Source organism: Haliotis cracherodii, unplaced genomic scaffold (genome assembly GCF_022045235.1).
Source record: "Haliotis cracherodii isolate W230 unplaced genomic scaffold, xgHalCrac1.p SCAF_27, whole genome shotgun sequence".
In the NCBI taxonomy this organism is placed as follows: domain Eukaryota; kingdom Metazoa; phylum Mollusca; class Gastropoda; order Lepetellida; family Haliotidae; genus Haliotis; species Haliotis cracherodii.
In genome coordinates this window covers 4,310,751-4,323,996 of record NW_027266283.1, presented here as the reverse complement: position 1 = coordinate 4,323,996, position 13,246 = coordinate 4,310,751, and the positions used below count along the sequence as shown (strand labels likewise).

At 42.3% G+C, this 13,246-nt stretch overlaps 1 protein-coding gene across 1 annotated transcript; it reads right to left on the bottom strand.

The window, feature by feature from the left end:
- Window positions 1-3,523: 3,523 nt before the first annotated feature.
- On the bottom strand, window positions 3,524-13,037 carry LOC139473168 (uncharacterized). The gene is made up of 9 exons (XM_071255684.1): window positions 12,938-13,037; window positions 12,591-12,693; window positions 9,939-9,967; window positions 8,204-8,227; window positions 7,712-7,735; window positions 7,295-7,318; window positions 6,247-6,270; window positions 5,800-5,826; window positions 3,524-3,735 (listed from the first exon to the last, which is right to left on the bottom strand). Exons 1-9 carry the CDS (start codon window positions 13,035-13,037, stop codon window positions 3,665-3,667), a joined length of 426 nt encoding a protein of 141 aa, XP_071111785.1. The 3' UTR covers window positions 3,524-3,664.
- Window positions 13,038-13,246: the final 209 nt, after the last annotated feature.

Below are 13,246 nucleotides of genomic sequence, written 5' to 3'. Positions count from 1 at the left end.
GGGCTTGGTGTTGGACGTGTAGACGGCATTTCCAGGTTTGACGTATCAATGACCAAAATGATGTCTGATGCAATTCTCTATTTTGACTTGTACCGTGTGTTCCCCTGCCTTTTCGGGTGAAGAATTGGCTTGCCTTTGCATGTGTTTGTGGTGGGTGCCACTAGTTGGATCGGAATGAGCTCGGGTTTTTGCGAGCGCCCAGTGTCAACATCTTTTATGGTGAATCACGACACATGCTCCTGGTGTTGTAGGAATCGTGCAGTTGGCGCTACATTTGGCAAGGGTTTCTTATGATAATGGAAATGCTTATGTCGCTTTTGTTAACTGATAAACATGAAAAAATATAATGTTAGTGTATATGGTCATGTAATTAAGAAACAAACGACGAGTGGGAGTTGTTTATTGTACAATACACAACGACACGACTTATTTCTATATGAGATACCAGCATTACGAACAGCCTCTTTAAGGGTGTTAAAGTACACCTTTAAAAATATTTACACGTACTTAAATAATGATGACTCCCTGAATAGATAACGACCGGGGCAATGCCAGATAAATCCATTTTATGAACAGGAGTGTTTGAATTTGTTTTTCCCGCATATTCTCACAATTTTCTCGTCGATTATCTGTACCTTTTCCCCCAATACCGATTGTCATATCGCTCTCACTTTCGGATTCGATTGTTCGGGCAATGCGTTTATCTACATGTACCTTCCCCAGCTACATCTATTAGGAAAAATTCACTAGACATATACCTCTCAAAAATAAGGTCAAATTTAGGACGTTTTCAAGTTCGAATCTCCATAAATTACGTCATGATAGAACAATGTTTTATCGTGAAATAAATATCGCTTCCTTCTTCATGTTCTTTACGATTTATCGCGAAGCTATCTTATAGCATTCAAATGTCAATTTATCACTGCTTTATCATGACGTATCCGTGTCATAACCAATCATGTAGCAATAGCATACACAAATATCGTTGACTTCGACATAGAATAGTGTCATGAAATATGATTATCCTTTGGTGTGCAATATTTCTGGTTGATAAATCTAACATATGCTTACTTTTAAGAATAGCGACTATACATGTTTATATCACTGTTTGAAAAAAGAATATTTTAAATAATGACGGGGTTTTTCTAGTGTGTTTTATTTCATTTAGTTGGTACAGGTATTTCCATACATAAACTATTTTCACGTTATCCATGTACTACATCTAACTTTAACATTTGTCGAATTGACAACTATGACATACAACAAAGGACCAATTTGTTATAATGTTCAGATAATAAATACATGAACTGATATCTACGTATGTCCTTGTTATCTAAATTTTATCAAACCGAAATGTTTAAATGTTTAAATGTTTTATAAAGTTTATTATTAATAAAGAAATAACTGGGTTATTTGTATGTTCCAATGTAGTTACATCTCTGTCGAATAGAAGACCGCTGAGTCGTCCGTCCCACCCCACCCATAATAGAATCTTTGACACTGAAGTATAACTTTGAAAATACAACGCTTCATAATAGGGACGAATTCGGAAGTCTAACCCCGTTATCAGCAGATCCTGGCATTGGGAAAGGATGCAACTCTACTAAGCTATTTACAGCGCCTTACAGCACTAAATCACCCTCATCCATAGGTACGAAGACTGTTCTGTGGAATATTGAAAGGACCTTAGAGTCTAGAGGATGATGTAGGAATGCAATGCAAAATTAGGTAACTAAAGTGCTGATAGGCCATTAGGAATATAAGACATTCCAGCAATAGGACGGCAGCCTGTAAGTAATCGAGTCTGGGCCAGACACTCCAGTGATTGATATCATGAACAAAGTCCCCCGCCGTCAGGGTACTATCACATACAATCCACCAAGTCACCGAGCCTGAACACCCCGTACGTTAAGTCGATTCGTATGACCAGTACGTGTTGCTGGGGACAAATTCTTACCCGGGACCCCTACGGGTAGACTCCAAAAACAGTTTACCGTTACTAATGAGTCAACGTGTACGCTCCCAATGGTATATTTCTTTCAAATCATATTTATTTGTGATTTGACGCAAAGAGTGCATGGAATGTTTTGGTAAAGAATATATGATGACTTCTACAGTCTCATCTGTCAAGAATTATTATCAACGATGTTGTTTGTTTGTTCCTTTTAGTTTATACATTGTCATCACTATATCCATGATTATGCTGTTCACTTAAGTGATACACGTTTGAGGTTGTCAGGGGAACGGGTGACCCAGTCGTCTAGGGCTCCGCGATTCGCTGTGAAGAGTTGCGTCCCTTAGGAACGCCAGAAACCTATGATTATTGGTTCGAATCACGGTTCGCCCCGATGATGTTTCTAGGTTTGTCAGCACCATACCCGTGCTCGTGGGTTTCACCGAAGTGGTAAACGTCTGAGACCTGCATCACTTCGGGCTTTTCTTAAACATTAAGCTGACACGCCGCGATATAACTGGAATACTGTTAAAAGCGGCGTTAAACCCAACTCACTCACTCTGAGGTTGTATGGCTTTGTGCTTTCCTCACAGCACAGACTGGTTATATGAACGTATTCACACGTGTATCATGCTTAATCGCACCGCGTATACTCTCTGTAGTCGGTGAATGTCGATTAATATGTGAGGTCTTCGCCATGCAGAGTTGTGTTTCTTGAGTATGACAGGATCCGCTCTAACTACATCCGTGGTTTGGAAGCACCATACGTGTAGTAATGCTCGTGTATTTCACAAATGTCTACGACCCCCGCCCTCTCCTGGTATCCTACTATATTAAATAAGTGAGTTTGGATTGACGTGGATATCAGTTATATCACCGGGTATCAGCTTGATGTGTGAGGAAGTGATGTAGGTCGTATCCCTTTAATGAAACACCAGAGCACGGGTATGGTGATAAACACTCACTCACTCACTCAGGCGGAGCGGTCGGGTAGACAAGTTGTTAAAGCGTTCGCTCGTCACGCTGAAGACCCGGGTTCGATTTCCGACATGGGTACAATGTGTGATATTGCTGGAATATTGCTGACGGCGACTTAAAACCTAACTCACTCACTCACTCACTCACTCACTAACTCGTATTACCAAACAACATATATTAAAGATCGGAAACAGTGTTTTATTGCAAGATCATTTTTGTGTATTTAAGAACAGAAACAGTGTTTTTTGGCAAAGTCATTTCAGATATACGGTAAAATCAAAAACTGCAGTCTATCAATTCCTACATTACACCAAGTGATCACGCGAACCCAAGTCATTGCCACAGAACGGCTACTTATAACCTCACTGTACAAAACACGTGGTAGTTTGTCTTAGTGAGTAGCAAAGGCTTCGTTGGAATTCTTAATCATGTACAATTTAGAATAGGAAGGTATGGAAATAGGTAGAAAATGGAGACAGTTTGACGTCAATTTGCCAGGGTTTATGTCACTAGGGAAATACTACCCAAATTAAATCCTCAAAGAAAATGAATATTTTAAAGATATGAACAAAGACACGTTATTGTTCTGAGAGTAACTGTGTAAATAAGAAGTTCTAGGTGGTGAAATGTCACTTTATAATATATTTATACAATTCTGACGTTCCCTTTAGTGTGATAAGTATTCTCCTTAGACAGGTGACGTTGGTCAGGAGGACGGTCTAGAGCACTTGTCTAACGGTGGCCACGCCCACAACGGACAGAACTATCCCGAAGGTCGATGACGTCACAGCGCTGGCAGTGCCCTGAAACGTTTAATATATTTAATACATTATTGTTTTCCTAGTAATTTCACTTTGTTTTTATTTCAAATTCTAATTGTCTATATTTTGTGTTAATCTATAAGAAGACACCACCCTACCTATGTCAAAAGCAGGTGACATTAGTACCCCTGTGAACTCATCCACACATCCCTCCATCTGCACTTCCATTCGTCCATCAGTCCATCGATCATCCGTACACCCATCCTCCCATCCATCATCCATACACCCATCCTCCCATCCATCAGCCATACACCCATCCTCCCATCCATCAGCCATCCTCCTATCCATACTTTCATCCGCCCATCCATTAATCCACTATCCATCTATTCATCCATCAGTCCATCCATCACCCATCCACTCATCCCTCCTTCCACCCATCCATTCATCCATCGGTCCATCCGTCATCCATACTCCCATTATCCCATCCAACATCTATACACCCATCCACTCATCCCTCCATCCGTCCATCCATCATCTATACACCCATCAGTCCATCCATCACCCATCCACTCATCCCTCCATCCGCCCATCCATTTATCCATCAGTCCACCCATCATCCATACACCCATCATCCCACCCATCCCTCCACCTGCCCATCCATTAATACACTTTCCAACTGTTCATCCATCAGTCCATCCATCACCCATCCGTCCATCCATTATCTATACATCCATCAGTCCATCCATCACCCATCCGTCCTTCCATCATCTATACATCCATCAGTCCATCCATCACCCATCCACTCATCCCTCCATCCGCCCATCCATTAATACACTTTCCAACTGTTCATCCATCAGTCCATCCATCACCCATCCGTCTATCAATCATCTATACATCCATCAGTCCATCCATCACCCATCCGTCCATCCATCATCTATACATCAATCAGTCCACCCATCATCCATCCGTCCATCCATCATCTATACATCAATCTGTCCATTCATCACCCATTTGTCCATCCATCATCACCCATCCGTCCATCCATCATCCATACACCCATCCTCCCATCAACCATCCATACACCCATAATTCCATCTATCCCTCTATCCGGTGATCCATTATAATACACTATCAATCTGTTCATCCATCAGTCCATCCATCACCCATCCGTCCATCCATTCATCCTTCATCCCATCCATCATCTATATATCAATCATCCCATCTATCCCTCTATCCGGTGATCCACGCTATCAATCCATAATCCATACACCCATCCTCCTAGCCATACTTTCACCCGCTCATGCATTAATACACTATCCATCTATTCATCCATCAGTCCATTCATCACCCGTCCATTCATCCTTTATCCCATCCATCATCCATACACCCATCTTTCCATCTTTCCATCCATCCCCCACCCGCCCATTCATTTATATGCTGTCAATCTTTCATCAATACGCCATTCATCTCATCCGTCATCCATACATCCATCCTCTCATCCATCCCTCGACCCGCCCATCCATTTATACACTATCCATCTATTCATCCAGCAGTCAATCAATCACCCATCCGTCCATCCACTCATCCTTCCTCTCATCCATCTTCATTACATCCATGTGCCCATCCATCCCTCCCCTATCGATTCATCCCTCTACCCGCCCATCCATTAATACTCAATCATCCATCATCCATCCTTCCAACCCCGTAGCCATCCATCTTTGCACCCATCCCTCCCCACTATCTATTCATCCCTCTACCCGCCCATCCATTTATACACAATCATCCATCATCCATCCTTCCAAGCCCGTAGCCATCCATCTTCCCACCCATCCCTCCACCCCTATCTATTCACCCCTCTACCCGCCCATCCATTAATACACAATCATCCATCATCCATCCTTCCAAACCCTTAGCCATCCATCTGCCCATCCCCACCAGTCCATCATCTACCCATCCACCTGCTCACTGTTAATCCATCCTCACATTCATCATAGTACAAAATACTGTTCATGAAAGTTTGGTCAGTAGTTTCTATATGAGTATGAAATGTTACACCATCTCGACGGAATGGAGGGCGACTTTGGAACATTCTGAATATGTACTTACGTTGTATGGTGCTGCTTTTGGAGCTCCCTGAAGGAAAGAAAAGATTGAGTTAGGAATAGCTTTCCAAATTTACACATATATCTGCAACACAACTGACTATCCCTACACCCGCATGGGGTCAGAGAACGGAAGTACAACTATCGATGAAGCATCCTCGACAATTAACTTTGTAAACGTTCAGGTGTAAATTCTGCCACATTAGGGATTCATCACAAATATTGATCACAGTTGTCTTATTTGTCTAGACGCTAATGTCCAAAGTGGCATCGAACACAAAACTCACTCCTCCACTAATGTTATGTCTTAACTATCATGTATGGCGTACCCCATGAAATATCACTTTTATGTCATGCCCAGTCAAAGGTTATAGTTAACAAATAGTTTTCTTTTAGCATGAAGGTAGCATCTAAACAAAGCAACTGGAAGCAAACATCGGTATACACTTACAGACGGTCCTGTTTTTGGAGCTCCCTGAAGGACAAAAACGATTCAGTTAGGGACAGCTTTCAAACTTGACACATATATCTGCAAAACCACTTACTATGCTTCACTTTAATGCTACTAGGCATGCACAGGTATGTTGTTATTAAACATCACTTATCACTCACTCATCCACTAACGTGTTATGTCTTAACTATTATGTTTTACGTACCCAAAAATAAAATATCGCTTTTATTTCAAGCCCAGTCAAAGTTCTTATTCAAAGAATAGTTTTCATGTAGCATGTAGGTAGCATCTAAACAAAGCAACTGGAAGCAAACATCCGCGATACACTTACAGACGGTCCAGTTTTGGGGGCTCCCTGAAGGAAAGAAAAGATTGAGTGAGGGATAGCTTTCAAAATTGACACATATATCTGCAACACCACTTACTATGCTTCACTATAATACAAGCATACAAGCTTTCTGAAAAGACCGGCAAGATCTGATGGTACGTAGATGCTCTGGGCCCTGAGTCATGCAAACTTTAATACTTATTGCCATTTTCAAAAAAATAAACAGGCCAAACACCATATATAAAGGACGTACGTCCCGTCCAAGCGTCAAAAAGGGGGAGCTAGAAGGACGAACATAGAGGACAATCAGTTACACAGGGATGTTGTTATTGAAGATCTCTTATCATTCATTCATCAACTAATGTGTCGGGGCGGTCGAGTAGCCTAGTGGTTAAAGCGTTCGCTCGTCATGCCAGAGGCCCGGGTTCGATTCCCGACGTGGGTACAATGTGTGAAGCCCATTTCTGGTGCTCACCGCCGTGTTATTGCTGGAATATTGCTTAAAACGGCGTAAAACCATACTCACTCAGTCACTCACTAATGTGTCATGGTTAACTAGTATGTATAACTTTCCCAAAACGAAAAATTGCATTCATGTGATGCCCAGTCAACGCTTTTATGTAACAAATAGTTTTCTTTTAAGGTTTTAGGTAACAAATAGGTTTTTTTTAGGCAGCATCTAAACAAAGCAAATGGAAGCAAACATCGGTATACACTCACAGACGGTCCTGTTTTGGGAGCTCCCTGAAGGAAACAAAAAGATTGAGTTAGGGACAGCTTTCCAAATTTACACATATATCTGCAACACCATTTACTATGCCTACACCCACATGGGCTCAGAGGCTGGAACTACAACTATCAATGAAGCATCCTCGACAATTTACTTTGTAAACGTTCAGGGGTAAATTCTGCCATATTATGGATTAATCACAAATATTGATCACAGTTGTCTAATGTCCAAAGTGGCGTCAAACATCAAACTCACTCATCCACTAATGTGTCATGTCTTAACTATCATGTATTACGTACCCCAAAACTAAATATCGCATTTATTTCATGCCAAGTCAAAATGTTCATTAAGCATGTATGTAGCATCTAAACAAAGCAACTGGAAGCAAACATCGGCTATACACTTACAGACGGTCCAGTTTTTGGAGCTCCCTGAAAGAAAGAAAAGATTGAGTGAGGGATAGCTTTCAAAATTGACACATATATCTGCAACACCACTTACTATGCTTCACTATAATACAAGCAAACAAGCTTTCTGAAAAGATCTGATGTTACGTAAATGCTCTGGACAGTGACTAATGCAAACTTTTATACTTATTGACATTTTCAACAGGCCAAGTAACACATATAAATGACGTACGTCCCGTCCAAGCGTCAAAAAGGGGAAGATAGAAGGTCAAGCATAGAGGACAATCAGTTACACAGGGATGTTGTTATTGAAGATCTCTTATCACTCACTCACTCACTAATGTGTCATGTCTAACTAATATGTTTAACGTTCCCTAAACGAAAAATTGCATTCATGTCATGCCCAGTAAAGGTTTTTATTTAACAAATAGTTTTCTTTTTAGGCAGCATCTAAACAAACCAACTTGAAACAAACATAGGCTGTACACTCACAGACGGTCCTGTTTTGGGAGCTCCCTGAAGAAAAGAAAAGATTGCGTTAGGGACAGCTTTCAACATTTACACATATATCTGCAAAACTACATGTAAAGTCACAGTGCACACACCCAGTACGTGTGAAGCCGATGGTATTCATGTTGTTTATCGCCGCAGTCAGCAATAGTCCAGCTACATCACGGCAGCTTCTACATAAACGAGTCTGGACTTGACAAAACAAGTGACTGATATCATGAGCAACGGCCCACACCATCAGCATGCGCAGACATGTGATCAGCCCAGTCACAGAGCATGACCGCTCTCTTCAGTTGTCTTTTACAAAGGAGGGGCGGTCGGGTAGCCTAGTGGTTAAAACGTTCGCTCGTCACGCCGAAGACCCGGGTTCGATTCCCGACATGTGTGAAGCCCATTTGTGGTGTCCCCCGCCGTGATATTGCTGGCATATTGCTAAAAGCTAAAAGCGGCGTAAAACCATAGTCACTCACTCACATTTGCAAAGGATACTTGGGATATAGTCTTTCCCGCGACCCTCACATCCATTCACCCATGACGAACGTACAGAGGCATGTACCTATATTGATTAAACGGGTAGGACATGGTTTATGCTTTGTGTTATTTGTAAAGCTCATATTTAGTTGAGTTCCAGTTTGCCTTATAGTGTCCTATAACGTGCTGCTTAGATAAAGCATTCATTTCATCGTCCACTATAGTTGTATTATCATCCAAAACTGGTTCCCACAGGCGATATCGCTTGATCTCACCCACGCGATATCTACAGTGTAGATATCGCTATATAACATCACTAAATAATTTTTTTTTGTATTTCGATTTAAAAATGATATTGGATGATAAATAAAATCTCACCCTCGTATCTTTTGATATCAATTATATTAACACTCGCTGATATATGAAAAGACACACGGGTGAGATTATCTATTTATATACTGTTTTGGCTGTGACATTTTCCACTTGTATCGACAAGGGATGAGGCATTCGACACCAAACGGGGGCAAGATTTTATGTATTATCTGTTTTTGGTCCGAAGCAGTCATAATGATCGCATACGACGAAACTATCAGTATAAGACACAACGTGTGACCACACTCTTCAGACGGCACCAACGGCGGCATGGCTCTTGTGTTCCCAGGGACACTCCCATCCATGTGACCCGTGAAGATCCGGGGTAGAATTGGTCTTCAGCAACCCATCCTTGCCGTAAAAGGTGACTATGTTTGTCGTAAAAGGCGACTAACGGGATCGGGTGGTCAGGCTCGCTGACTTGGTTGATGCATTTCATCGATTCCAATTGCGTAGATCGATGCTCATTATGTCAATCACTGGGTTGTCTGGTCCAGACTCGATTATTGACAGACCGCTGTCATATAGCCGTAATATTGCTGAGTGCGGCCAACCAACCAACCAACCCATCCATGTATCTATGGCAAACGTCAAATGCACGTTTTTCTCAAGGCTAAGTGCGAATTAGAGCCTCATCTTAAATGAATGTTTACAAAGTATAACGAAAAGTTTCATATATTTTTTGTGATGTGCTTATAAACGTTTGTTCTTAACTAAAGCCATTATCGAAAAGAAAAAAACATCAATAAACATATCCGCTCAATTATATTATATTATTATTATATTGGAACCCTGTTAAGATGTGCGATACAGCTCCCACTGAATATCAATATCAGCATGTTTCCTCTTATACATGCTCTTGTTATATACTTACTGATGATGCTGCTGCTGCTGCTGATGGCGCTGCAACAGAAGAAATTCATATCATGAAAATCTGCTTATCTGGAAACTGCGATCCTCAAACAAATAAACAGGTGGTCAATAGTGTGAACCACGAAATCGGGCAATAGATTCTGCTCAATCAGTCAGTCGAGATGTAGCGCAAGCCTGCCCAACGCCCATTTAGCTCCGGAGAGATGTAGCGCAAGCCTGCCCAACGCCCATTTAGCTCCGGAGAGATGTAGCGCAAGCCTGCCCAACGCCCATTAAGCTCCGGAGAGATGTAGCGCAAGTCTGCCCAACGCCCATTTATCTCCGGAGAGATGTAGCGCAAGCCTGCCCAACGCCCATTTAGCTCCAGAGAGCTGTAGCGCAAGCCTGCCCAACGCCCATTTATCTCCGGAGAGATGTAGCGCAAGCCTGCCCAACGCCAATTTAGCTCCAGAGAGCTGTAGCGCAAGCCTGCCCAACGCCCATTTAGCTCCGGAGAGATGTAGCGCAAGCCTGCCCAACGCCCATTTAGCTCCAGAGAGATGTGGGGGCACGGGTGGCCCAGTAGTCTTAGGCGCCGCGATTCGCTGTGCAGAGTTGCGTCCCTTGGGTTCGCCATAAACCTGTGATTCTGGGTTCGAATCCCGGTTCGCCCCGATTATGTTTCTAGGTTTGCCAGCACCATACCCGTGCTCGTTTCACCGAAGTGGTAAACGTCTGAGACCTGCATCACTTCGGGCTTTCCTTCAACATTAAGCTGACACGCCATGCTATGACTGGAATACTGTTAAAAACGGCGTTATACCCAACTCACTCACTCACCCCAGAGAGATGTCAAAAGTACGTCGGTCATAATAACATTGCGATCATTTTAACGGCGTCATAATTTGTGCGACGTCCGGTCACGATCTGAAGTACAAGTTAACACAGTTAGAATGCAGTTACAACTGTGAGTTGTCTCCCCTATTGTCAAAGAGGTGGGGTGACTGAGCCTTATGGTTAAAGCGTCAACTCGTCACCCAAAAGGTCCCTTTGTCCCCAAGCGCCCCTTTCCGTAGCTTGTCCCGGAATAACACGAGTTGGTCACGAATGCCGAAAGGGCCGATATGGGTACAAAATGTGAAACTTATTTCTGGTGTCCCCCGCCGTGATATTGCTTGGGTATTGCTACAAGCGACGTAAAACTTTATTCACTCACTCTTCAGTCAAATTTTCGAAGGTTTTACATTTGAAGTCAAGGGTGCAATGCACGATCTCGCTTTAGGTGAGTGAGTGAGTGAGTTGGGTTTAACGCCGCTTTAACCGTATTACAGTTATATCGCGGCGTGTCAGCTTAATGTGGGAGGAAAGCCCGAAGTGATGCAGGTCTCAGACGTTTACCACTTCGGTATAACCCACGAGCACGGGTATGGTGCTGAAAAACCTAGAAACATATTCGGGGCGAACCGGGATTCGAACCCACGCGGCGCCTTAGACGACTGGGCCACCCGTGCCACCTCTCGCTTTAGGTACGCATTTTGTACAGCAAGCTAGATTTCTAAATTTCTAGATTTTTAATGTAAAATTATGTTTAATTACTTGTATATTCAACAGTATGTTGTTTACTCCACAATCAACAATATTCCACCTACACCACAACGGCCAGCACATAATCGAGTCTCGGCCCAGGCAACCAGTGGTTGATAACATAAACACATCATGTAGTCAAGGTGCTATGACTCACTCACGAGATACTATTCCATTCTTCAAAATAAAGTTTCTCTTCCATAGATGCTTGTCGTGATGTTAAATTGGTAAACTTGGCAGTGAGTTCATTTTTTTTGACAATGACAACCAGTTGACAGAATAATGATAATGGCGTACTTCACACCGTCCTCACCATTCGTCACCACTCGCCCCTTTCCGTAACCTACAAGAAGACTCGTCCCTCATCGATGAAGGTTATGTGCGAAAATACGACAAACCAATCAGAATGCGCGTATGACTTCAAGTACTTCGGTCAAATAATCCCTCATGAATAATTTTAGATTTAGCATATGTATGCATTTAAAAATATACCCAACATACAGTTAAATGTGTTCAACTATACTGTATAATAATGTAATACCCAAAGTGTTTTCAGTAGCATCAGGAATATATGTGATATATGGAGGAAATATATGCGAATCATTACGCAACGAGTTGACAATTGTTTTAGCGATGCCCGTTTGCGCTTAGACGGAACCCAGTCGCATAAATGGCTCCGAGAAAGGCACGACATTCGTCATCACTCGCCCGTTTCGAGAACCTGCAAGAAGACTCATCCCCCTATCGATGAATGTTATGTGCGAGAATACGACAAACCAATCAGAATGCGCGTATGATTTCAAGTTCTTCGTCAAAGAATCCCTCAGAAATATTTTTTTGTTTTTACATATGTCTTGCATCTAAAAATATACCAAAGACTGGTGTGAACCATTGCGCAACGAGTTGACAATTGTTTTAGGTATGCCCGTTTGCGCTAAGACGGAACCCGGCCGCAAAAATGGCTAGGAGAGGGGCACGAGTCGCTATTCGGCTTGTCCCGGAATAACACGAGTTGGTCACGAATGAGAGGCACGAGTCGCTATTCGGCTTGTCCCGGAATAACACGAGTTGGTCACGAATGCGCCCTCACCTGAAGATGGATCTGCACCTGTCCTCAACACCAAGACACCGACTATCAGCACCAACATCGGAATCATGACTCGCATTGTCAGTTCTTAATTGAAAGAAGAATCCTGTAAAAACAAAACAACGAATTTAGATTCAACTCGTCATTAATGGTAAATACATTTTCCAGATCATATAAAGCATAATTTGTCATAAAGATCTACAAGGTTATGTCTGATGTTTCAAAGCAAATAAATCCATTCACAATACCTTTACCATATATCTTTGCAAACTAAATGTTTCTCCCTAACGCTGACAGTAATTCGTTTTAACCAACAATAATGTTAATGTTAATGTTCAATCACGACATACCTGTGTAACTAATTGTCCTCTGTGCTCGTCCTCCGATCTTCCCCTTTTCAACACTTGGAGGGGGAGGTCCGTCCTTTAACTGGTGCTTGGGCTGTTTCATTTATTAAAATGGGGGATTTTTGTCAATAAGTATACCGTTTGTATGAGTCAGCGTGTAGGCCATCTACATACCACCACATCCCGTCGGTCTACTCTGGTATTTGATTTTGTTAGTATTATTTGACTTCCTCGAGTCGTCCAACTTCCTTTCAAATCTGAATATTTGTATTCGACACCCCTTTCTCGTGAGTGCGGTTCGTCCGACTGTCA